Source organism: Anolis sagrei, chromosome 11 (assembly GCF_037176765.1).
Source record: "Anolis sagrei isolate rAnoSag1 chromosome 11, rAnoSag1.mat, whole genome shotgun sequence".
Classification (NCBI taxonomy): domain Eukaryota; kingdom Metazoa; phylum Chordata; class Lepidosauria; order Squamata; family Dactyloidae; genus Anolis; species Anolis sagrei.
Genome location: NC_090031.1, coordinates 10,077,231 through 10,104,422, shown reverse-complemented (window position 1 = coordinate 10,104,422; position 27,192 = coordinate 10,077,231). Strand labels below are relative to the sequence as shown.

At 42.2% G+C, this 27,192-nt stretch overlaps 1 protein-coding gene across 2 annotated transcripts in view; it reads right to left on the bottom strand.

Moving 5' to 3' along the window:
- The window catches only part of LOC132763657 (syntaxin-binding protein 1), a 75,342-nt gene that overhangs the window by 30,223 nt on the left and 17,927 nt on the right, over positions 1-27,192 (bottom strand). For both annotated transcript variants that reach the window (XM_060757333.2, XM_060757334.2), the window contains exons 2-10: positions 19,528-19,577; positions 19,310-19,391; positions 16,423-16,499; positions 14,090-14,168; positions 12,254-12,357; positions 6,568-6,716; positions 5,125-5,209; positions 387-517; positions 136-243 (exon numbers count right to left, since the gene is read on the bottom strand). In XM_060757333.2, the coding sequence (XP_060613316.2) occupies positions 136-243; positions 387-517; positions 5,125-5,209; positions 6,568-6,716; positions 12,254-12,357; positions 14,090-14,168; positions 16,423-16,499; positions 19,310-19,391; positions 19,528-19,577 (865 nt within the window). The remainder of the gene's footprint in view (positions 1-135; positions 244-386; positions 518-5,124; positions 5,210-6,567; positions 6,717-12,253; positions 12,358-14,089; positions 14,169-16,422; positions 16,500-19,309; positions 19,392-19,527; positions 19,578-27,192) is intronic.

The window sequence follows — 27,192 nt, the reverse complement described above, 5'->3', positions numbered from 1 at the left end:
GGGAAAATTAATTTTGGAATATTCGAGGAGCGCATGGCGCTGCAAGCAAAGACCTGTTACAGTCCACATAGCCTGCATTTCCTCCCAGAAAAACACATAAAAGTATAGAAATAATACTAGAGCGCTCCCTCTTACTGGGACACTTCGGCAATGTGTTTGTGGCGCAAAGTAACCCAGAGGTCATCATCCTCATCCAGCAGAACCTCCTTGACCCGAGCTTCTCCGATGCCGCTGGTCTCATACCTGGAGACAGACAGAGAGACAAAAGACCTCATCAAAAGTCAAGAAAGGACCATTGAGCCTAAGGCTGGAAGTTTGGGAAACTGAAAAGAGAACAACCAGATTGGGGGCTGCGTCAATGAGCCCCAAAAACGAGGGACCCTTACTTGTAGACGTCATTTTCAATGGGGAGGAGGTCATAGCTCATGGCTTGGAAGGTCAGTTCGTGGAGCACCGGGGAGCTTGGGTCAAAGCCACGGTCTAAGATGATGAGCTGTGAGCGAGCTTTGTCTGGACCCTGAGGAGAGAAAGAAGCACTCGTCAAACAAGACCGTCCTCAGCATCTTAAGACATTATTACAACTTCTTTTCCCCACTGGCTACAAAATGAGCTGTATAAGTTCTAATGGCACAGTGACAGATAGGCAGGCTGCAGTGGTCATCCACTACAGCCCAGACTGGATGGCCTTTGAGGGTCCCTTCAAATCCTATTGTTGTTGTTACTACTACAGTGAATTATTGGTTGCCCTCTTCGCTCTTTGGAAGAACTGTATACCCTATTTGCTCGAGTATAAGCCTATTTTTTCAGCCTTTTTTTAAGTCTGAAAAAGCCCCCCTCGGTTTATACTTGAGTCAAGGTTATTTATCATTTTCATAGAATCATAGAATCATAGAATCAAAGAGTTGGAAGAGACCTCATGGGCCATCCAGTCCAACCCCCTGCCAAGAAGCAGGAATATTGCATTCAAATCACCCCTGACAAATGGACATCCAGCCTCTGCTTAAAAGCTTCCAAAGAAGGAGCCTCCACCACACTCCGGGGCAGAGAGTTCCACTGCTGAACGGCTCTCACAGTGAGGAAGTTCTTCCTAATGTTCAGATGGAATCTCCTCTCTTGTAGTTTGAAGCCATTGTTCCGCGTCCTAGTCTCCAAGGAAGCAGAAAACAAGCTTGCTCCCTCCTCCCTGTGGCTTCCTCTCACATATTTATACATGGCTATCATGTCTCCTCTCAGCCTTCTCTTCTTCAGGCTAAACATGCCCAGTTCCCTAAGCCGTTCCTCATAGGGCTTGTTCTCCAGACCCTTGATCATTTTAGTCGCCCTCCTCTGGACACATTCCAGCTTGTCAATATCTCTCTTGAATTGTGGTGCCCAGAATTGGACACAATATTCCAGGTGTGGTCTAACCAGAGCAGAATAGAGGGGTAGCTTGACTTCCTTAGATCTAGACACTATGCTCCTCTTGATGCAGGCCAAAATCCCATTGGCTTTTTTTGCCGCCACATCACATTGTTGGTTCATGTTTAACTTGTTGTCCACGAGGACTCCAAGATCTTTTTCACACGTACTGCTCTTGAGCCAGGCATTGTCCCCCATTCTGTATCTTTGCATTTCATTTTTTCTGCCAAAGTGGAGTATCTTGCATTTGTCACTGTTGAACTTCATTTTGTTCGTTTTGGCCCATCTCTCTAATCTGTCAAGATCGTTTTGAATTCTGCTCCTGTCCTCTGGACTATTGGCTCTCCCTCCCAATTTGGTGTCGTCTGCAAACTGGATGATCCTGCCTTCTAGCCCTTCATCTAAGTCATTAATAAAGATGTTGAACAGGACCGGGCCCAGGACGGAAAAACCCTGCGGCACTCCGCTCGTCACTTCTTTCCAAGATGAAGAGGAAGCATTAGTGAGCACTCTCTGTGTTCGTCCACTTAACCAATTCCAGATCCACCTCACCGTAGTTTTGCCTAGCCCACATTGGACTAGTTTCCTTGCCAGAAGGTCATGAGGGACCTTGTCGAAGGCCTTACTGAAATCCAGGTACGCTACATCCACGGCATTCCCCGCATCTACCCAGCTTGTAGCTCTATCGAAGAAAGAGATCAGATTAGTCTGGCATGACTTGTTTTTGATAAATCCATGTTGACTATTAGCGATGACTGCATTTGTTTCTAAGTGTTTGCAGACCGCTTCCTTAACAATCTTTTCCAGAATCTTGCCCGGTATCGACGTGAGGCTGACCGGACGGTAGTTGTTTGGGTCATCCTTTTTTCCCTTCTTGAAGATTGGGACCACATTGGCCCTCCTCCAATCTGCTGGAACTTCTCCCGTTCTCCAAGAACTCTCAAAGATGGTTGCCAATGGTTCCGAAATGACTTCCGCTAGTTCCTTCAGTACTCTGGGGTGTAGTTGATCTGGCCCTGGGGACTTGAACTCATTAAGAGCGGCCAGGTATTCCTGGACGACTTCTTTCCCAATTTGGGGTTGGATGTCCTCCAATCCCTCATCCACTCCATCTTGCTGAGGTTGAAGACTCTCTTTTTGTGAGAAGACCGAGGCAAAGAAGGCATTAAGTAGTTCTGCCTTTTCCCTGTCCCCTGTCAGCATTGCCCCATCTTCTCCGCGAAGAGGTCCTATTGCCTCCTTGTTTTTCCTTTTTCTACTGACATAAGAATAGAAGCCCTTTTTATTGTTTTTAATGTCCCTGGCAAGCCTGAGCTCGTTTTGTGCTTTAGCCTTGCGGACCTTTTCCCTACAGGTGTTGGCTATGTGTTTGTTATTTTACTCTGATATTATTATTTTTATTACATTTATTATTTTATCCTATTTATTATTATTATTATTATTATTATTATTACTTTATATTATTTTACTCTATTATCATTACATTTATAATTTTACTCTATTTATTATTATTATTATTATTATTACATTTAATATTTTACTCCATTGACTATTATTACGTTGAGATCCTTTGCTGGTGATCCTTTGCTGGAGATGTTGTTACTACTACAGTGAATTATTGGTTGCCCTCTCCACTCTTTAGAAGAACTGTATACTCTATTTACTTGAGTATAAGCCAAGCTTTTCAGCCCTTTTTTTAGGCTGCAAAAGCCCCACTCAGCTTATACTCAAGTCAAGGTTATTTATTATTTTACTCTGATATTATTATTTTTATTACATTTATGATTTTATTCTATTTATTATTATTACATTTATATTATTTTACTCTATTATTATTACATTTATATTATTTTAATCTATTATTATTACATTTAATATTTTACTCCATTGACTATTATTACGTTGTTACTACGACAGTGAATTATTGGCTGCCCTCTCTGCTCTTTGGAAGAACTGTATACTCTATTTACTTGAGTATAAGCTGAGCTTTTCAGCCCGTTTTTTAGGCTGCAAAAGCTCCCCCCCCCCCCCCCCCCCCCGGCTTATACTTGAGTCAAGGCTATTTATTATTTTACTCTGATATTATTATTTTATTACATTTATTATTTTATTCTATTTATTATTATTACATTTATATTATTTTACTCTATAATTATTGCATTTAATATTTTACTCTATTGACTATTATTACGTTGTTACTACTACAGTGAATTATTGGCTGCCCTCTCCGCTCTATGGAAGAACTGTATATTCTATTTACTTGAGTATAAGCTGAGATTTTCAGCCCTTTTTTTAGGCTGCAAAAGCCCCACTCAGCTTATACTTGAGTCAAGGTTATTTATTATTTTGTTATTATTATTATTATTATTATTATTATTATGACATTTATTATTTTATTCTTATTATTATGATTATTACATTTATATTATTTTATTCTATTTATTATTATAGTTATTATTTTACTCTATTATTATTATTGCATTTAATATTTTACTCTATTTATTATTATTACATTTAATATTTTACTCTATTTATTATTATTACATTCATTTTAATCTATTTATTATTACATCTAATATTTTACTCTATTATTATAATATTTATTTTACTCTATTATTATTACATTTAATATTTTACTCTTTATTATTATTACATTTAATAATGTAATAATATGGAATCACTGACAATGGAATTTGGACAACATTTTTAACTAGGACACGCTGATGATAATGTTGTTGCTTTTTTTGTTTTTATTGTGTTTTTATATTGTTTTAATGCTTAATCTGTATTTGGCTATTATATTGTAATGACTTGTTGTAAACCACCTTGAGTCGCTAATAGGCTGAGAAAGGCGGTATACAAATATAGTAAATAAAATAAAATAAATAAATTACTCTATTTATTATTATTACATTTTATATTTTATTTATTATTATTATTATTACATTCATTTGACTCTATTTATTATTACATTTAATATTTTACTCTATTATTATAATATTTATTTGACTCTATTATTACATTTAATATTTTACTCTATTATTATAACATTTATTTGACTCTATTTATTATTACATTTAATATTTTACTCTATTATTATAATATTTATTTTACTCTATTTATTATTACATTTAATATTTTACTCTATTATTATTATATTCATTTTACTCTATTATTCTTACATTAAGGATTTTACTCCATTATTCTTACATTGAGGATTTTACTCTATTATTATTATGTTTACTATTTTACTCTATTATTATTACATTTATTATTTCACTCTATTATTATTGGAAGGATACATATGCACATTTACATTGAAGAAGGTTAGAATAATGGTTTCATCAGAGTTGGACAGTCTTATCTTAAATTACAGTTTTATGTAAATATTCAAAACCATTTCACCTCCTGATGCCTCAATTAATGTAATTTTATTGGTATCTATTTTTATTTTGAAATGTACCCGTAGCTGCTGCCTTTCCCACCCTCGGCTTATACTCGAATCAATACGTTTTCCCAGTTTTTTGTGGTTAAATTGGGTGCCTTGGCTTATATTCGGTCGGCTTATACTCAAGTATATACGGTAATTCCCATTCCATTATGGATTATTATTATTATTATTGCCATCTGGCAGACGGTATAGGATCATCTCACAGGTCATCTCTACATAGATGGAGCCAATCATGACTCCTCTCTCTGTTACGTTGGAGGAACTACTGTACTCACCTCACCCATTGTGGGGTCGTCTGCTTTGTAAGCGTCCAGTTTGTCCTGGATCAGCTGGGCCAACATGGCGTTGTCTTTGTAATCCCTGTAGAGAGGAGATGGAAAATACGAGGGTTGAATGAAAAGTAATGCCTCCACCTTCGTTACTTGGGTTTGGATGGGAATATTTTAATAAATCAAACGCAGAAATAATCCTTAGAATGTGCTCTTTCACTACCATGATTCACTTTTCCACACAATCACCAGACACCAAACAGAATAACGACCTGCCTCAGGGGAGTATGCTTGCTCCATCTATGTTCAACATTTCCACATAAAAGATGGCTTTGAAAGGCAGCAGATCACAGGAGCTGTCTTCATAGACTTGTCAGCAGCCTATGGTACTGTGAACCACCGCCTCCTCCTGAGAAAAATGTATAATATCACAAAGGACTACCACCTCACCCGCCTCATAGGAAACCTGCTACAAAACAGGAGCTTTTTTGTTGAATTCCAGGGCCAGAGAAGCAGATGGCGGAAACAGAAGAACGGCCTGCTTCAGGGGAGCGTGCTTGCTCCATCCATGTTCAACATCTACACAAATGACCAGCCACTGCCAGAAGGGACGGAGAGTTTCATCTATGCTGATGATCGTGCCATCACCGCTCAAGCAGGGAGCTTTGAGATGGTTGAACAGAAGCTCTCCAAAGCTCTAGGTGCTCTTACTGCCTATTACAGGGAAAACCACCTGATCCCCAACCCATCTAAAACACAGACATGTGCTTTTCACTTTAAGAACAGACAAGCATCCCGAGCTCTGAGGATGACCTGGGAAGGAATCCCACTGTAGAATTGCAGCACACCTAAATACCTGGGAGTCACTCTGGACTGTTCTCTGACCTACAAGAAGCATTGCCTGAATATCAAGCAAAAAGTGGGTGCTAGAAACAATATCATACAAAAGCTGACTGGCACAACCTGGGGATCACAACCAGACACAGTGAAGTCATCTGCTATTCTACCCTGCTGCTGAGTATGCATGTCTAGTGTGGAACACACCTTACCACTCTAAAACAGTGGATGTGGCTCTTAATGAGACATGCCACATTATCACGGGGTAGAGAAGGAAGAAAGGAGAGAAGGAAAGAAGGAAAAAGAGAAAGAAGTATGGAAGCCAAAAGTGAAGGAAGGGAAGAAAGAGGTAGAGAAGGAAGAAAGGAGAGAAAGGAAAAGAAAAAGAAAAAGGGGAAGGAAGGGAAGAGGTAGAGAAGGAAGGAAAGAAAAAAGGGAAGGAAGGAAGGAAAGAAGGAGTGAAGGAAGGGGGGAAAGAAGGAGAGAAAGAGGGTTGGGCCAAAGCAACGCATGGTGGGTATAGCGTGAGTGTGTGTATACACATACATACATACACACATATCTATATGGTGAAATCCCCATTTCCAGCGGTGTTTAGTATGTCCAACTCACCCTCTGTATCGAACGGCTGGGTATTCCTTCAAAGTGGCACAGAGGGTTGCAATCTGCTCTGCCAGGCGCTCCAAGATGGGATTCTTCATCTGAGCCTTGTGAGGACTGTAGAAGCTTTGGAAAGAGTCGCCAGAGTCCAGGGAGTAAACCTGCAACAAGCCATGGCGATACGGCTGAGTCAGGGTGCATCTACATTGCGGAACGAATGCAGTTTGGCCACACTTGGTGGCAAGGTATAAATAAAGTCTTCTACTAGCTGTACTCACCACGCGTTGCTGTAGCCAACCTTCCCTCCCTCTTTCTCTCCTTCTCTCTTTCTTTCTCTTCTTCCTTCCCTCCCTCTTTCCTTCCTTCCCTCTTTTTCTTTCCCTTCTTCTTCCTTCTTTCTCTACCTGTTTCTTTTCTCGCTTCCTTTGCTCTTTGGTTCCATCATTCCTTGTCTCTTTCCTTCCTTCCTTCCTTCCTTCCTTCCTTCCTTCCTTCCTTCCCTCCCTCCCTCTTTCTCTCTTTTGTTCCTCCTCTCCTTCCTTCCTTCTTTCACTTTTTTATTTCATTCTCTTCCTCCTTCTCTCCTTCCTTCCTTTTCTACCCTTTCTTTCCTTCTTTCTCTCCTTCCCTCCTTCTTTCCCTCTTTCTCTCCCTCCTTCTCTCCTTCCTTCCTTCTCTACCTTTCTTTCCTTCTCTCATTCCTTCCTTCTCTACCCTTCTTTCTTTCCTTCTTTCTCTCCTTCTTTCTTTCTTTCTTTCCCTCCTTCTCCCTTTCTTCTCTACCCTTTCTTTCCTTCCTTCTCTCCTTCCCTTTCTCTCCCTCTTTCTCTCCTTCCTTCTCTCCTTCCTTCCTTCTCTACCCTTCTTTTTTCCTTCTTTCTCTTCTTCCCTCCTTCTTTCCCTTCTTCTCTCCCTCCTTCTCTACCCTTTTCTTTCTTACCTTCTCTCCTTCCCTTCTTCTCTCCCTCCTTCTTTCCTTCCTCCTTTCTGTGTATTTGTTTTGTGTGTGTATATGCATATGTGTGTGTATATGTGTGTTTGTGTATATATGTGTGGTTTTGCGTGTGCATTGTAATGTTTTGTGGGGGTTTTTTTTTGCTTTTTTTGTCCCTTCTGCTGTGACAAAATCATGTTTTTTTAGTGATGGTCACTCCTTGGGTTAGTAGCTGTCCTGTGGCCAAATTTGGCGGCAATTCATCCAGTGGTTTTTGCGTTATGTTAATCCCACAAATGAGCATTAGATTTTTATTTATATTTATTATTATATTTATTATTATTATTATTAGGGGTCATGGCATTAGGAAGGTTGATAAGTACTGGTCTAAGCTGACTGGCACAACCTGGGGATCACAACCAGATACAGTGAAGACATCTGCCCTTGCACTGTGCTACTCCGCTGCTGAGTATGTATATACAGTGTGGAACACATCACACCACACTAAAACAGTGGATGTGGCTCTGAATGAGACATGCCGCATTATCACGGGGTGTCTGCGTCCTACACCACTGGAGAAATTACACTGTCTAGCCAGTATCGCACCACCTGATATCTGCCGGGAAGTGGCAGCCAATAGTGAAAGGACCAAGGCAGAGACATCTCCAGCTCATCCCCTGTTTGGGTATCAGCCAGCACGTCAACAACTTAAATCCAGACATAGTTTCATAAGATCTACAGAAACACTAGCTGGAACACCTCAGCAAATGAGAGTCCAAAAGTGGCAGGCTCAAACCCAGAACCTCAACCAATGGCTGATACCAAATGAGAGACTCCCCCCTGGGCACACAGAGGACTGGGCGACTTGGAAGGAGCTGAACAGACTGCGCTCTGGCACCACGAGATGCAGAGCCAACCTTCAGAAATGGGGCTACAAAGTGGAATCCACGACATGCGAGTGCGGAGAAGAGCAAACCACTGACCACCTGCTGCAATGCACCCTGAGCCCTGCCACATGCACAACGGAGGACCTTATTGCGGCAACACTAGAAGCACTCCAAGTGGCCAGATACTGGTCAAAGGACATTTAATCAGCTACCAAGTTTGCAAAATTTGTGTTTTTTTTTTTTCTTATCTGTTTGTTTGTTTTGTTCTGTTAGAAATGTAATAGAATGTTCTGGTTGCAGATGACACGATAAATAAATCCCACAAACTAACATTACATTTTATTTATATAAATTATTATTATTATTATTATTATTATTATTATTATTAGGAGTCATGGCATTCAGAAGGTTGATAAACGCTGGTCTAAGGTGCTTTATCATAGAATCATAGAATCATAGAATCATAGAGTTGGAAGAGACCTCATGGGCCATCCAGTCCAACCCCCTGCCAAGAAGCAGGAATATTGCATTCAAATCACCCCTGACAAATGGCCATCCAGCCTCTGCTTAAAAGCTTCCAAAGAAGGAGCCTCCACCACACTCCGGGGCAGAGAGTTCCACTGCTGAACGGCTCTCACAGTCAGGAAGTTCTTCCTAATATTCAGATGGAATCTCCTCTCTTGTAGTTTGAAGCCATTGTTCCGCGTCCTAGTCTCCAAGGAAGCAGAAAACAAGCTTGCTCCCTCCTCCCTGTGGCTTCCTCTCACATATTTATACATGGCTATCATATCTCCTCTCAGCCTTCTCTTCTTCAGGCTAAACATGCCCAGTTCCCTAAGCCGCTCCTCATAGGGCTTGTTCTCCAGACCCTTGATCATTTTAGTCGCCCTCCTCTGGACACATTCCAGCTTGTCAATATCTCTCTTGAATTGTGGTGCCCAGAATTGGACACAATTATCGAGTTAATGAATCTCTCTTTCGGCCAGCAACTCCCGGAAGGACAACAGCTTTTATTCGAGGGATGTTTGTTATCTATTTAAAACAAAAAACAAAGCCAATCCCCAAGCTGTTCTGTATGTACATCTCTGACCGCTGGCTGGCCATCTGTTCCCTGTCCACCTCTCACCCCAAAGTAGGAAGGGATGGCTCTCTAAACAGATGGTCCTTCCACAGGGTTTTCTTCTCCACCTTCCAGTGGAGGACACCAGAGAGATGGGCAAGAAGAGGAGGAGGAGGGCAAAGCCCACAACAGAGGAAACACATGAAAGAAGATAAGCACAAGAGGGCAGGAAATCTCGCCGGGGAAAAAAGTCAACTTCCTCTCCCACAAAGCGATAGTTATATTAAGCGTGTTGCCTCTCCACTGCAAGCTGTTACATAACCCTTATAATCCTCTCCTTTTTCCTGCAGGCAACTTGGGGCCGGCAAACGGAGCACACAACCCTTCGCCACAGCCATCTGTCCACCATTCGATTGCATCCACTAAGGCTCTCCAAGAAAATACACAGTCACAAACAAGAAATACAGAAGCTCGTAAAGGACGACGACGTCAGTTAGGGCTTAGAGGATTAAACACGGTGTTTAGGAGATAACGCAATCTTCACTGCATTTTCCTGTGCAGAGAAACAAAGCCGTTTCCGATGTACAATTATATTATTATTATTATTATTATTATTATTATTGACATGAAAACACAGTATGTCACAGCAAACGAGATCTATATGCTGGATTTCGTATCACAAAATCACAAGCATCTAGGACTGTGTGATGTATTTTATTATTATTATTATTATTATTATTATTCTGACACGAAAACACAGTATGTCACAGCAAACGAGATCTATATGCTGGACTTCCTATCACAAAATCACAAGCATTTAGGACTGTGTGGTGTATTTTATTATTATTATTATTATTATTATTATTATTATTTTACTGACACAAAAACACAATATGTCACAGCAAACAAGATCTATATGCTGGATTTCGTATCACAAGATCACAAGTCAAACACTTCCCAAGCATCTAGGACTGTGTGATTTATTATTATTATTATTATTATTATTATTATTATTATTATTTTACTGACACGAAAACACAGTATGCCACAGCAAATGAGATCTTATATTGGATTTTGTATCAGAAAGTCACAAGTCGAACGCTTCCCAAGCGTTTAGGATTGTGTGATGTATTTTATTATTATTATTATTATTATTATTATTATTATTATTATTATTTTACTGACATGAAAACACAATATGTCACAGCAAACGAGATCTATATGGTGGATTTCGTATCACAAGATCACAAGTCGAACACTTCCCAAGCGTCTAGGACTGTGTGATGTATTTTATTATTGTTGTTGTTATTGTTATTATTATTATTTTACTGAGACAAAAACACAGTATGTCACAGCAAATGAGATCTATATTGCTGGATTTTGAATCACAAAATCACAAGTCGAACACTTCCCAAGGGTCTAGGACTGTGTGATGTATTATTATTATTATTATTATTATTATTATTATTTTACTGACACAAAAACACAATATGTCACAGCAAACAAGATCTATATGGTGGATTTCGTATCACAAGATCACAAGTCGAACACTTCCCCAGTGTCTAGGACTATGTGATGTATTTTATTATTATTATTATTCTGACACAAAAACACAGTATGTCACAGCAAACAAGATCTATATGCTGGATTTCATATCACAAAATCACAAGTCGAACGCTTCCCAAGTGTCTAGGATTGTGTGATGTATTATTATTATTGTTATTATTGTTATTGTTATTATTATTATTTTACTGAGACAAAAACACAGTATGTCACAGCAAACGAGATCTCTATTGCTGGATTTTGAATCACAAAATCACAAGTCGAACACTTCCCAAGGGTCTAGGACTGTGTGATGTATTATTATTATTATTATTATTATTATTGACACAAAAGCACAGTATGTCACAGCAAACAAGATCTATATGCTGGATTTCGTATCACAAGATCACAAGTCGAACACTTCCCAAGCGTCTAGGACTGTGTGATGTATTATTATTATTATTATTATTATTATTATTATTATACTGGAACAAAAACACAGTATGTCATATGTCACAGAAAACGAGATCTATATGCTGGATTTCATATCACAAAATCACAAGCATCTAGGACTGTGTGATGTATTTTATTATTATTATTATTATTATTATTATTATTATTATTATTATTATGCTGACACAAAAACACAGAATGACATACTCCTTAGCCAGTATTGCACCATCTGACATCCGCTGAGAAGTAGCAGCTAATAATGAAAGGACCAAGGTATTTACATCTCCAGTCTATCCTCTGTTCGGATATTAGCCAGTGAGCCAACGCCTTAAATCAAGAAACAGTTTCCTAAGATCTACAGAGATACTCGCAGGAACACCTCAGCAAGCAAGAGTCCAAAAGCGGCAGGCTCAAACCTGGAATCTCAATCAGTGGCTGAGACCAGAAGAGAAACTTCCTCCTGGGCACATAGAGGACTGGGCGACTTGGAAAGCACTGAATAGACTGCACTCTGGCATCTTAAGAAATGGGGCTACAAAGTGGAGCCCATGACATGCGAGTGAGGAGAACAGCAAACCACAGACCACTTACTACAATGCAGCCTGAGCCCTGCCACGTGTACAATGGAGAACCTTCTTACAGCAAGTGGCCAGCTTCTGGTAAACAAAAAGTTAGCATAATGGCATGTTTTTAACTTTGTTTGTGGTTTTTTGCACAATATAGCGGTATTCTCCATTTGCTTCTGATACAATAAGTAAATAAACAATCAAAGGAGCCATGACACCCAAACAGAAAAGGCCACCATGCTCTTTTTGGACTTACCTGCGACTCATAGGGCAGAAAAGCAATGTTGATTTCGGTCAGGGTCTTGATGACTTTTGCCGCACGAGACTTAACCAGCTCATTGAACAAGGAATCAGGACAGGCTAGCGTGAGAGAGAAGGAGATAGGAGAATGCAACAATTGATGTACAAACACCAAGATGGGCCAAAACTAACAAAATGAAGTTCAACAGTGAACTCCACTTAGGCAGAAAAAATTAAATACAAAGATACAGAATGGAGGATGCGTGGCTCGAGAGCAGTACATGTGAACAAGATCTCGGAGTCCTTGTGGACAATAAATTAAACATGATCCAACAATATGATGCAGTAGCAAAAAAATCCAATGGGATTTTGGCCTGCATCAATAGGACTCTAGCATCTAGATCCAGGGAAGTCATGCTACCCATGATCTAGCCATCCCATCCAACCCTCTCGAGAGCAGTACATGTGAAAAAGATCTTGGAGTCCTTGTGGACAAGTTAAACATGGGCCAACAATGTGATGTGGCGGCAAAAAAAGCCAATGGGATTTTGGCCTGCATCAAGAGGAGCCTAGTGTCTAGATCCAGGGAAGTCATGCTCCCCATGCACTATTCTGCCTTGGTTAGACCACACCTGGAATATTGTGTCCAATTCTGGGCACCACAATTGAAGGGAGATATTGACAAGCTGGAATGTGTCCAGAGGAGGGCGACTAAAATGATCAAGGGTCTGGAGAAAAAGCCCTATGAGGAGCGGCTTAAGGAGCTGGACATGTTTAGCCTGAAGAAGCATTTCAACACAACTTAAAATATACAAAAATATACAAACATTAAAACAGGATTAAATATCATTGGTATTTTAAAAAATCAGTTAATATATTTATTTATTTATTTTGTCGTGTCAGGAGCGACCTGAGAAACTGCAAGTCGCTCCTGGTGTGAGAGAATTGGCCGTTTGCAAGGACATTGCCCAGGGGACACCCGGATGATTTGATGTTTTATCATCCTTGTGGGAGGCTTCTCTCATGTCCCCGCATGAGGAGCTGGAGCTGATAGAGGGAGCTCATCCGCCTCTCCCCGGATTTGAACCTGCGGCCTATCGGTCTTCAGTCCTGCCGGCACAGGGGTTTATAATAGTAATAATAATAATACAACATAGGGATTTATATTTTATCAGAAGAGAAGGCTGAGAGGAGACATGATAGCCATGTATAAGTATGTGAGAGGAAGTCATAGGGAGGAGGGAGCAAGCTTGTTTTCCACTGCCCTGGAGACTAGGACGCGAAACATTGGCTTCAAACTACAAGAAAAGAGATTCTATCTGAACATGAGGAAGATCTTCCTGACAGTGAGAGAGAGCTGTTCAGCAGTGGAACTCTCTGCCCCGGAGTGTGGTGGAGGCTCCTTCTTTGGAGGCTTTGAAACAGGCTGGATGGCCATCTGTCGGGGGTGGTTTGAATGCAATATTCCTGCTTCTTGGCAGGGGGTTGGACTGGATGGCCCATGAGGTCTCTTCCAACTCTACGATTCTATGATTCCATGTGTTTTGGACTTCAACTTTTCAATATTGGTGAATGGTCAGAGTCTCAGAGAACTAGAGTCTGGGTCATAAGGAACATACAATGTCTCTTACATATACCCACACAGAAAACTAAAAGGATCTGATGTATGAGAGTAAGACAGGTGGACGGATCACGGAGGTGACCTACTCTGGTAGTTCTCAAACTTTGGTCCTTCATGTGTTGTTAGGACAACTCTCGGAAACCCATCTTTCTGTCTCACACGCACACAACCCCAACGATTCGGCACTGGAAATAAAAAACGAAAGCAGGGCCCAATCCCCAGAAAACTTACAGTCAGTGAAGAATACGTGGGCAGCTCTGTACTTGGCATTGGGGGGCTCCTTGAAGTCGGCCATAAGAGACTCCACAGACTACGAGAATCAAGAAAAAAGGACAAGGAGGTTGGTAACGGCAGTACAACTCAGGTTTATGTATTATCAAGAGTTGGGATCAAATGTGGCAACATTTGGAAATCCACTCCAAGTATCAACTGGGCGCAAAAGGACCTCTCTCCATTGCCTTAAACCCCAACGGCACCATGGAGAGCTCCTTTAAACATTGTGTTGAAAAACCTTGGGATAGATTCATGACTTCAATGGCACGGGAATCATCAGCCAACATGGTCCTGGACTTCCTTCACTACGTACCGTTGACCATGGAGTGGCATCTTATGGAAACCAAAGTCAAAACATTTGGCCAGCCCTGAAGTCACCGTTCTATGAATGTCAAAACATTTTGTGCTCTGAAGTGCCTCCTAAAGCCATCGGAACCAATGGTACTTACTTACTTAGGTGATCTCTCGTTGTCCGAAGATGATGGTCCTCCAAGTGTAATGTCCTGGTGGTGGGTCCGCAGGTGACTGTGGAGCCCTATTCTTGATTTGCATCTTCTCCCGCAGTGAGGGCATCAGTTTCCAGGTGGAAGGCGGTCCCAGTTGGGGTTGGCTTGACATGCCTTCCTCTTGGCACGTTTCTCTCTTCAAATTCTACAGCACTGCCATCTGAGATGCTGATGAAGCACTTCCGCATTCCCCGCATGCTTCCCCGCTGGGAATGCTTTGCTGGAGTCTTCTTTATGGCCTCATAAATCAGTTAATTTAGCCTGGAGTCTCTTCCAACTCTTACTTACTTACTTAGGCGATCCCTCGTTGGACGAGTAAGATGGTCTTCCTCGATGACTATTTTTGTGGGTTTGTAGGTGGCTGTGGAGCCCTATTCTTGACCCGCATCTTCTCCCACAGTGAAGGCATTGGTTTCCAGGTGGAAGGCGGTCCCGGTCGGGGTTGGCTTCCTCCTGGCACGTTTCTCTCTTTCACCCTCCACTCGTGCCTCCTCAAATTCTGCAGCACTGCTGGTCACAGCTGACCTCCAGCTGGAGCGCTCAAGGGCCAGGGCTTCCCAGTTCTTAATGTCTATGCCAGAGTTTTTAAGGTTGGCTTTGAGGCCATCTTTCAATCTCTTTTCCTGCCCACCAAAGTTCTGTTTTCCGTTCTTGAGTTCAGAGTAGAACAACTGCTTTGGGAGACGGTAATCGGGCATCCGGACAACGTGGCCGGTCCAGTGGAGTTGATTGAGGAGGACCATTGCTTCAATGCTGGTGGTCTTTGCTTCTTCCAGCATGCTGACATTTGTCCACTTGTCTTCCCAAGAGATTTGCAGGATTTTCCAGAGGTAGCGCTGATGGAATCATTCCAGGAGTTGCATGTGGTGTCTGTAGACTGTCCACGTCTCGCAGGCGTAAAGCAGGGTTGGGAGGACAATCGCTTTATAAACAAGCACCTTGGTATCCCTACAAATGTCCCGGTCCTCAAACACTCTCTGCTTCATTCAGAAAAATGCTGCACTCGCAGAGCTCAGGCGGTGTTGAATTTCAGTGCCAATGTTGACTTTTGTGGAGAGGTAGAGGAAATGGTCAACATTTTCTAATGTTACACCATTGAGTTGTATTTCTGGCATTGGAGAGGGATTGCCTGGTGATCACTGAAAGAGCACTTTGGTTTTCTCAATGTTCAATGACAGGCCATGCTTCTCGTATGCTTCTGTGAAGGTGTTTAGAGTGGCTTGTAGGTCTTCTTCTGAGTGCGCACAGAAAACGTTGTCATCAGCATACTGGAGTTCTATAACAGATGTTGTAACCTTGGTTTTCGCTTTCAGTCTGCTGAGTTTAAATACCTTGCCATCTGTCCCATATATGATTTCCACTCCGGTGAGAAGCTTCCCATCAACAGCGATGAAGATGGAGAATAAAGTTGGAGCAATAACACATCCCTGTATCCAACCTTTGGTCCTTCAAGTGTTTGGGACTCCAACTCCCAGCAGTCTTGGCCAGCTTGACTATTGACCAGGAATTCTGGGAGATGGAATCCAAAAACTCTTGGAGGACCAAAGATTCGAAACCACTGATCTAAAGTCTCCTAATTCATTGTTTCTAATTTCTCTGGCAACACCATGTAACATGTAAACAACACAAAAAATGTGAGATTACACGTTTGCCAAAAAGGATTTTGAATATTTCGTGGTTCAGTGTGCTACATGGGTTGGGGAAACTGTCCTCATTTGGAGAGTTGATCCTTCCATTCATCCCCTTCCATTCATCCCCGAATCTCAGTTCCTGGAAGTAACTCACCTTCTCGGAAGGAGTGATCAGATAAACAGCCTCCAGGCTAGGCAGCGGCTCTCGGCGCTTGTTGATGTCTTCCACAACTAGATGAGGAAGAAAGAGGACATTTTGAAGGAACCATTGTGCATACAAATGCAGCAGAGACAAACAAACACATACCATTACATTTTGGAAATCCTACTTTTCTCGTTTTTTGTGTCAAAACCTCTGCAAGTTACAGCAGAAGTAAAATATAGCACATCTAGGATAGACTACTGCAATGCACTCTATGTGGGGTTGCCTTTGAAGACTGTTCGGAAGGTTCAAATAGTCCAAAGAGAGGCAGCCAGGTTAATAACAGTGAGCACACAACTCCCATGTTGCGTCAGCTCCACTCGTTGCCAGTTTGCTACCGAGCACAATTCAAAGTGCTGGCTTTGGCTTGCAAAGCCCTAAACAGCCCCAGCCAAGTTTACCTGTCCGAATGTATCTCCCTTTATGAACCACCACGGAGATTAAGATCTTCTGGGGAGGCCCTGCTCTCAGTCCCACCACCATCACAGGCACAATTGGGGGGACGAGAGACAGGGCCTTCTCAGTGATGGCCCCTCGGCTATGGAACTCCCTCCCGGGTGAGATGAGATCAGCCCCCTCCCTCCCGTCCTTTGGAAAAATGGGAAAAACTTGGCTGTGGGACCAAGCCTTTGGAACAGTGCAATAAGGCAACAATTGGAAACTTTACCCTGGTGTCCGGATTCGGTTTGGCTGATCTGAGATGGTTTTAAACAACTGATTTCAAAGTGGACGTGACTGATTTTAGTGTTTATCTATGAATATTTATAGTTTATTTTACGTTCCGGCATTGAATGTTGGCCATATATATGTTGTGCTCCGCCCTGACTCCCTATTGAGGTGAGAAGAGCAGAACATAAATGCTTTAAATAAATAATAAATAATAATGCAGGTTGTCTTCTGGAGCCTCTGATGTCGCAGCGGGTTAAACCACTGAGCTGCTGAACTTGCTGACCGAAAGGTTGGCGGTTCAAATCCAGGGAGCAAGGTGAGCTACCACTGTCAGCCCCAGCTTCTGCCAACCTAGCAGTTCGAAAACATGAAACCAATTAATGTTAAAACCATACAATCCAAAGTCAACCTCATGTAGTCCAGAGCCATTCCACTCATTGCACATATTCCGTATCCATTTATTGCACTACATTACTACCTGATGCCCCCACTGGCGCAGTGGTTTAAACCTGCTGAACTTGCTGACCAGGGAGCAAGGTGAGCTCCTGCTGTTAGGCCCAGCTTCTGACAACTTAGCAGCTTGTATACATGCAAATGTGAGTAGATCAATAGGTACTGCTCTGGTGGGAAGGTAACGGCGCTCCATGCAGTCATGCAGGCCGCATGACCTTGGAGGTGTCTATGGAAAATGCAGGCTCTTCAGCTGAGAAATGGAGATGAGCACCAACCCCCAGAGTTGGACACGACTGGACTTAATGTCAGGGGAAAACCTTTACCTCTACAGGTAATGAGCAGGATAATAAAATTGGCAAGATGGGCCAAGAAATATTATGTAGTCAAGTAACTGATCTAAGGTCTTAGCCATAACACCAAACTGTAAAATAATAATAATAATAATAATAATAATAATAATAATAATTTTAATAATAATAAAGACTCTGGCACAAGCCAAACTGTAAAATAATAATAATAATAATAATAACAACAACAACAACAACAACAACTCTGGCACAAGTCAGTCAAGATGGTCCCAGTGGTGATCGGCATACTGGGTGCAGTGCCTAAAGACCTTGGCCTGCACTTAAAAACAATCAGCACTGACAAAATTACCAGCTGCCAGCTGCAAAAGGCTACTTGAGAAGTGTCCGACGTGTGATCCAATACAACAGCCAGCAGAGTGACCTTGTCTGCTGTGGACACACATCTTGTTGTGTTTCTAATAATAATAATAATAATAATAATAATAATAATAATAATGTTGCTGTTATGTTTATTTGTGTCCTGCTTTTTCTCTCCACAAACAGCTATAATAGCATCATCAACAACAAAAGCCAAAAATTGCTGTGTACTAATCTTGAACAGGATTATTTTAAATATATATATGCTATTGTGATTTTTTATGCTTATATTGCTTTGTTAATTGTATGTTTGTGTATATTGCTTTGTTAATTGTATGTTTGTGTTGCGCCCGTACCTTGGGAAGTCTAATCTGGCCACAGTGGTCTGAACAGTGGTCTATTCAGTCTATACGTCCCGAAAAGACTACTGCAACACACTCTACGTGGGGTTGCCCTTGAAGACTGTTCAGCAATTTCAACTGGTCCAGCGAGCAGCAGCCAGATTGCTCACCGGAGCGACATACAGGGAGCACACCACCCCCCTGCTGTGTCAGCTCCACTGGCTGCCGGTTCAGTTCCAAGCACAATTCAAGGTGCTGGTTTTGACCTACAAAACCCTGTACGGTTCCGGTCCAGTGTATCTGTCCGAACGTATCTCTCTCTACATCCCACCCAGATGATTTGAGATCATCTGGGAGGGGGGCTGCTCTCGACCACACCACTATCACAAGTGAGGCTGGTGGGGACAAGGAGCAGGGCCTTCTCAGTGGTGGCCCCCCACCTGTGGAACTCACTCCTGGGGGAAATTAGGGCATCAACATCCCTCCTCTCCTTCAGGACTAAGGTAAAGATGTGGTTGTGGGACCAGGCCTTTGGGCAATCTGACAACTAGACAAGGACAACCAGACAAATAGGACTGACAATTGTGGAATTGGAATTTGAACTATGAGATAGCGAATGCTATCTCGGTGTGGCTTACATTCCTGAGTAAAAGAGTAAATGGAGAAAGGCTGGGTTTCAGCTTTTCTTTCTTTTTCACACTTTGCACTCACTTGTGATCCCCTCGGTCATGATGTCGGTCATTTTGCAGCAGGAAGAGAGCATGCGCATGCTGAGCTGATCCACCACCAACACCTGGGAGAGAGAAGTGGTGTCAAACTGCGTTAGTTATACAGTATAGACAGATACACCCCCCTGATTACTATGGAGTGAATCCAGACATGTGTTAAGTGTGGACCAACCCGCCTTCCATTTTGCTCAAGCCACTCACCTTCCATTCTCCCTTCTTCTTTACCTTCTTTATCACGTCAGCCATAATTTCTGTAACAGAAAATGGAAAACAGAGCAAAATAACGTTCAGTTTCAATGGGTGCAATCTCTCCTCTTGTGGTATTTTCACATTGCTACGTTTACAGTGTAGAATTAATGCAGTTTGGCATCACTTTGGCCGTTTCTAAGGCTCCACGTCCCTTCGGGGAGATGGAGGCAGGGTATAAAAATTAAGTTGTTATATTATTATTATTACTATTATTATTATTATTATTATTATTATTATTATATTTTAAATTGCTGTTGATGCACTTTGATCTGCTATGTGATTTGGCTTGGCTCCCGCTCGAGGAGATGGAGGCAGGGTCTAAAAATAAAGTTGTTATTATTATTATTATTATTATTATTGTTATTATTATGAACAAAATCTGGCTACCAGTATTAAAAAACTCTAAAATTACAACAGCACAACAACAGAGAGGAAACAAACAAGGACATCTAATCACCTCTCAACAAAAGATTGCTCCAGGCACTGCCAGGCAATCATAGAATCAAAGAGGTAGAAGACACCGCATGGGCCATCCAGTCTAACCCCCTGCCAAGAAACAGGAATATTGCATTCAAATCACCCCTGACAGATGGCCATCCAGCCCCTGTTTAAAAGCTTCCAAAGAAGGAGCCTCCACCACACTCCGGGGCAGAGAGTTCCACTGCTGAACGGCTCTCACAGTCAGGAAGTTCTTCCTCATGTTCAGATGCTAATCAAGGTGGTCAGTTGAAACATTCACACCTAGCTCCAGCAGACAAGAGTCCTTTGTCACACCCTGGTCATTCCACAGATATATAAACCCCTTTTCCTAGTTTCAACAGACCTCAACCTCTGAGGATGCTTGCCATAGATGCAGGCAAAACGTCAGGAGAAATGCCTCTAGAACATGGCCATATAGCCCAGAAAAAACCTACAACAACCCAGTGATTCCGGCCATTAAAGCCTTCAACAATACAATAAAGTTGTTGTTATTATTATTATTACTATTATTATTATATTGTAGTAAACCACCGCCTCCTCCTGGGAAAAATGTACAGTATCACAAAGGATGACCACCTCACTCGCCTCACAGGAAACTTGCTACCAAACAGGAGCTTTTTTGTTGAGTTCCAGGGCCAGAGAAGCAGATGGTGGAAACAGAAGAACGGCCTGCCTCAGGGGAGCGTGCTCGATCCTTCCATGTTCAACATCTACACAAATGACCAGCCACTGCCAGAAGGGACAGAGAGCTTCATCTATGCTGATGATCGTGCCATTACTGCTCAAGCAGGGAGCTTTGAGATGGCTGAAAAGAAGCTCTCCGAAGCTCTAGGTGCCCTTACTGCCTATTACAGGGAAAACCAACTGATCCCTAATCCATCTAAAACACAGACATGTGCCTTTCACCTTAAGAACAGACAAGCATCCCGAGCTCTGAGATTACCTGGGAAGGAATCCCACTGGAGCATTGCAGTGCACCCAAATACCTGGGAGTCACTCAGGACCGTGCTCTGACCTACAAGAAGCACTGCCTGAACATCAAGCAAAAAGTGGGTGCTAGAAACAACATCATATGAAAGCTGACTGGCACAACCTGGGGATCACAACCAGACACAATGAAGACATCTGCCCTTGCACTATGCTACTCTGCTGCTAAGTATGCATGCCCAGTGTGGAACACATCTCACCACGCTGAAACAGTGGATGTAGCTCTTAATGAGACATGCCGCATTATCACGGGGTGTCTGCGCCCTACACCACTGGAGAAATTACACTGCTTAGCCGGTATTGCACCACCTGACATCCGCCGGGAAGTAGCAGCCAATAGTGAAAGGACCAAGGCAGAGACATCTCCAGCTCATCCCCTGTTTGGGTGTCAGCCAGCATGTCAATGACTTAAATGAAGAAATAGTTTTCTAAGATCTACAGAGACACTCGCTGGAACACCTCAGCAAGCGAGAGTTCAAAAGTGGCAGGCTCAAACCCAGAACCTCAATCAATGGCTGATACCAAATGAGAGACTCCCCCCTGGGCACACAGAAGACTGGGCGACTTGGAAGGCACTGAACAAACTGCGCTCTGGCCCCACGAGATGCAGAGCCAACCTTCAGATATGGGGCCACAAAGTGGAATCCACGACATGCGAGTGAGGAGAGGAGCAAACCACTGACCACCTGCTGCAATGCAACCTGAGCCCTGCCACATGCACAATGGAGGACCTTCTTGCGGCAACACCAGAGGCACTCCAAGTGGCCAGATACTGGTCAAAGGACATTTAATCAACTACCAAGTTTGCAAACTTTGTGTTTTGTTTGTTTGTTTTTAATGCAATACAGCTGTTTGGTTCGCTCCTGACATGATAAATAAATAAATATTGTTGTTGGTGGTGGTAGTGGGGTTCAGAATGCTCTTTGATTGTAGGTGAACTATAAATCCCAGCAACTACAACTCCCAAATGACAGAATCAATCCTCCCCAAACCCCACCAGTATTCAAATTTGGGCGTATCGGGACTTTGTGCCAAATTTGGTCCAGTGAATGAAAATACATCCTGCATATCGGATATTTACATGATGATTCATAACAGGAGCAAAATTAAAGGTGTGAAATAGCAACGAAAATAATGTTATGGTTGGGGGTCCCCACAGCAGTAGTAAGGGGTTGCGGCGTTAGGAAGGTTGGGAAACACTGGTGTAGATGCACCTTTCCTCTTGATTTTGCAAAATCGAAAATCAATCAACCTGATTGGTAAATCAATAGCAAACTGTCCTGCAGGATGTCCTTCCTGCAAATATATATATAGTTAAAATAAAGTTATTATTATTACTATTATTATTATATTGTTGTAAGCCACCACCTCCTCCTGAGTAAAATGCATAATATCACAAAGGATGACCACCTCACCCGCCTCACAGGAAACCTGCTACCAAACAGGAGCTTTTTTGTTGAGTTCCAGGGCCAGAGAAGCAGATGGCGGAAACAGAAGAACGGCCTGCCTCAGGGGAGCGTGTGTGTGTATGTGTGTGTGTGTATTATATATATATATATATATATATATATATATATATATATATATAATACACACACACACACACTAGCTGTCCCCTGCCACGCATTGCTGTGGCCCAGTCTGTATATATGTATTTGTGTGTGTGTGTGTACATGTGTTTATATGTGTTTGTATATTTGTGTATCTGTGTATATATGTGTGTTTGCAAATATATGTGTGTATGTGTGCATGTGTGTGTGTGTAGATGTGTATATATGTGTATATATTTGTGTGTTTATGTGTATATGTATATTGTGTATATGTGTGTGTATGTATGTGTGCGTATATTTGTGTGTGCTTGTATGTGTATGAATGTGTGCATGTGTTTATGTATATGTGTGTGTGTGTGTGTGTATACACACGTACACACACTAGCTGTTCCCTGCCACGCATTGCTGTGGCCCAGTCTGTATATATGTATTTGTGTGTGTGTGTGTGTGTGTATATATATGTGTGTTTATATGTGTTTGTATATTTGTGTATCTGTGTATATATGTGTGTTTGCATATATATGTGTATGTGCGTGTGCATATGTGTGTGTGTAGATGTGTATATATGTGTGTGTATATTTGTGTGTTTATATGTGTATATGTATATTGTGTATATGTGTGTGTATGCAGATGTATGTGTGCATATATTTGTGTATGCTTGGGTGTGTGTATATATATATATATACATACATACGTATGTATATGAATGTGTGCATGTGTGTGTGTGTATGTATGTATTTATATGTGTTTGTATATATGTGTGTTTGCATATATATGTGTGTGTGCGTGTGCAAATGTGTGTGTAGATGTGTATATTTGTGTATTTATATATGTATATTTTGTATATGTGTGTGTACGCAGATGTATGTGTGCGTACATTTGTGTGTGCTTCGGTATGTGTGTGTGTAGATGTAGATGTGTGTATATATTTGTGTGTTTATATGTGTTTATGTACTGTATATTGTGTATATGTGTGTGTATGCAGATGTATGTGTGTGTATATTTGTGTGTGCTTGGGTATATATATATATATATATATAAGTATGTGTATGAATGTGTGCATGTGTTTATGTATATGAGTGTGTGTGTGTATGTATACATACATGATGCATATTTGGGGTCTGTAAGTCTGTTCTGCTGGGGGGGGGGGCTGTATTTTTAGGGTTGATGAACACTCGTTGGGCTGTTAGGCGTATTGTATCAAAATTTCGTGTCAATTTGTCCACTAGTTCTTGAGTTATGTTAATCCTACAAACGAACATTACATTTTTATATATATAGATATAGCAGTTTAATAAACTTCTCCCATGTGTTTATGATAGAACCAATTAGGAAATGACATTGATAACCCAGAGACAAAAAATCATAGCGTCATATCGCGATCTCAAAGCACCATCTTTGCTCGTCGTCTTCAGAACCAGGCCACTAATCTGACACCAAGACGGGCATCTCGGCCCCATTTATAGAAGCAACGAGTGAGTGGCTTCAGGCGACTCCTTCTAATCCCAAGCAAATCGCATTTCGCCTCCCGTTTCTGGGCGGCTTACGTAAACTGAGGTGATACCACCATCAGCAGTATAGTTTTCAGTCCTGAGTTGTGATTTGCATTGTATGATCTCTATTTGTAGCTGTGTTTGGTATGTGTTTTCATATGTGGCACACAGAACCCCCCCCCCCCCCCCCGGACTAACTCTAGGGGACTGACTCACCATAGTGGGAGTTGTAGTTTACCCTACAGGCAGTGTCGCTTCACCGTCCACTTCTGACACAAATGGAGTACTTCCTCATTCTTTTGCACACAGCTGGAGATTTTTATGGTGTCGTAAATTAGTTAAATTAGCCTTCCTGCATAAGTGGGACCTAGATTTCCTACTTGACAGATGCAACTGTCTTTCGGGCTGCAAAGGTCAACAGCAAGCTAGACAAATGGTCGGGAGCTTATTCCAACCCAGGCTGGCTTTGGGTACACAACATTCCAGGGAAAAGAACACAGGAGCGACTTGAGGAACTGCAAGTTGCTTCTGATGTGAGAGACTAGGCCGTCTGCAAGGATGTTGCCCAGGGGATGCTCAGATGCTTTGATGTTTTACCATCCATTCTCTCATTTCCCCACATGGGGAGCTGGAGCTGACAGAGGGAGCTCATCCGCACTCTCTCCGGATTTGAATCTACAACCTTTTGGCCTGCCGGCACAAGGGTTTAACACATATGCCACTGGGGTGTATATGTGTGTGTGTATGTATATATGTGTGTGTGTGTATATACACACACACTAGCTGTCCCCTGTCATGCATTGCTGTGGCCCAGTCTGTGTATGTGTGTGTGTGTGTGTGTGTGTGTATATACTAGCCGTCCCCTGCCATGCATTGCTGTAGCCCAGTCTGTGTATATGTGTGTGTATATGTGTGTGTGTATATATATATATATACACATACACACACATACTAGCCGTCCCCTGCCAGGTGTTGCTGTGGCCCAGTTTGTGTATATCTGTGTATATGTGTGTGTGTGTGTGTGTGTATATATATATATGCTAGCCGTCCCCTGCCAGGTGTTGCTGTGGCCCAGTTTGTGTATGTGTGTGTGTGTGTGTATACTAGCCGTCCCCCGCCAGGCGTTGCTGTGGCCCAGTCTGTGTATATGTGTGTATGTGTGTAATATATATATACTAGCCATCCCCTGCCACGTGTTGCTGTGACCCAATCTGTGTATATGTGTGTATATGTATGTGTGTGTGTGTATACTAGCCATCCCCTGCCAGGCGTTGCTGTAGCCCAGTCTGTGTATATGTGTGTATGTGTGTAATATATATATACTAGCCATCCCCTGCCACGTGTTGCTGTGACCCAATCTGTGTATATGTGTGTATATGTATGTGTGTGTGTGTATACTAGCCATCCTCTGCCAGGCGTTGCTGTAGCCCAGTCTGTGTATATGTGTGTATGTGTGTAATATATATATACTAGCCATCCCCTGCCACGTGTTGCTGTAGCCCAGTCTGTGTATATGCATTTTGTGTGTGTATATATGTGTATATGTGTGTGTATACATTTGTGTATATGTGTATATATGTGGTTTGGCGCATACGCTGCAATGTATTTTTAATGTTTTGGCTTTTTACGTCTCTTCCGTTGCGTTTTTCCGCGTTTTTATGAGTGATGGTCACTCGTTGGCCCGATAGCTGCATTGTGTCCAAATTTGGTGTCAATTTGCCTAGTGGTTTTTGACTTATGTTAGTCCCACAAACGAACATTACATTTTTGTTTATATAGATAATACACACCCAAACACACACACACCTTGCACCAAACACAGATACAGAATGGGCATATAGTAGCGATAGAATATCAATTGAAACCCATGATTGGAAGTTTAATGAAATAAATAGAAGCAATGCAACCACCACAGCATAGCAACCAAAGTCAACTTTAGGATGCAGTGGCTTAAAATACGAATGCACCTGACGGAGGAAAATTGGGGAGACGGAAGAATGAGACAAAACACGGAGCAGACAGGTATCTTAGAACGGTTCTGCAGCAAACACCGTCTGGCCCGTCGGCTGCTGCACTGTCGAGCCTCATGACTGCACTGCAGCATCACAGGCCGGCGTTACGAAAAGGCATTTTTAAAACCACTATTATGGCGATGGAACGTTGTTGGAACGTTGTTGGAACACCGAGACTCTGGCAAAGGGGAATTCCAGACAAGAAACAATCAGGGACAGCTAATCACCTCTCAACAAAGGATTCCCCCAGGCAGTGAGAAGCTACACCTTAAAACTGCTAGGCCATTAAATGGGAATTCCAGGCAAGAAACGATCAGGGACAGCTAATCACCTCTCAACAAAGGATTCCCCCAGGCAGTGAGAAGCCACACCTTAAAACCGCTAGGCCATTAAATGGGAATTCCAGGCAAGAAACGATCAGGGACAGCTAATCATCCCTTAACAAAGGATTCCCCCAGGCAGTGAGAAGCCACACCTTGAAACTGCTAGGCCATTGAATGGGAATTCCAGGCAAGAAACAATCAGGGACAGCTAATACTCACCTCTCAAAAAAGGATTCCCCCAGGCAGTGAGAAGCCACACCTTAAAACTGCTGGGCCATTAAATGGGAATTCCAGACAAGAAACAATCAGGGACAGCTAATCCCCTCTCAACAAAGGATTCCCTCAGGCAGTGAGAAGCCACACCTTAAAACTGCTAGGCCATCAAATAGGAATTCCAGGCAAGAAACGATCAGGGACAGCTAATCGCCTCTCAACAAAGGATTCCCCCAGGCAGTGAGAAGCTACACCTTAAAACTGCTAGGCCATTAAATGGGAATTCCAGGCAAGAAACAATCAGGGACAGCTAATCGCCTCTCAACAAAGGATTCCCCCAGGCAGTGAGAAGCCACACCTTAAAACTGCTAGGCCATTAAATGGGAATTCCAGGCAAGAAAAAATCAGGGACAGCTAATCACCTCTCAACAAAGGATTCCCCCAGGCAGTGAGAAGCTAAACCTTAAAACTGCTAGACCATTAAATGGGAATTCCAGGCAAGAAACAATCAGGGACAGCTAATCCCCTCTCAACAAAGGATTCCCTCAGGCAGTGAGAA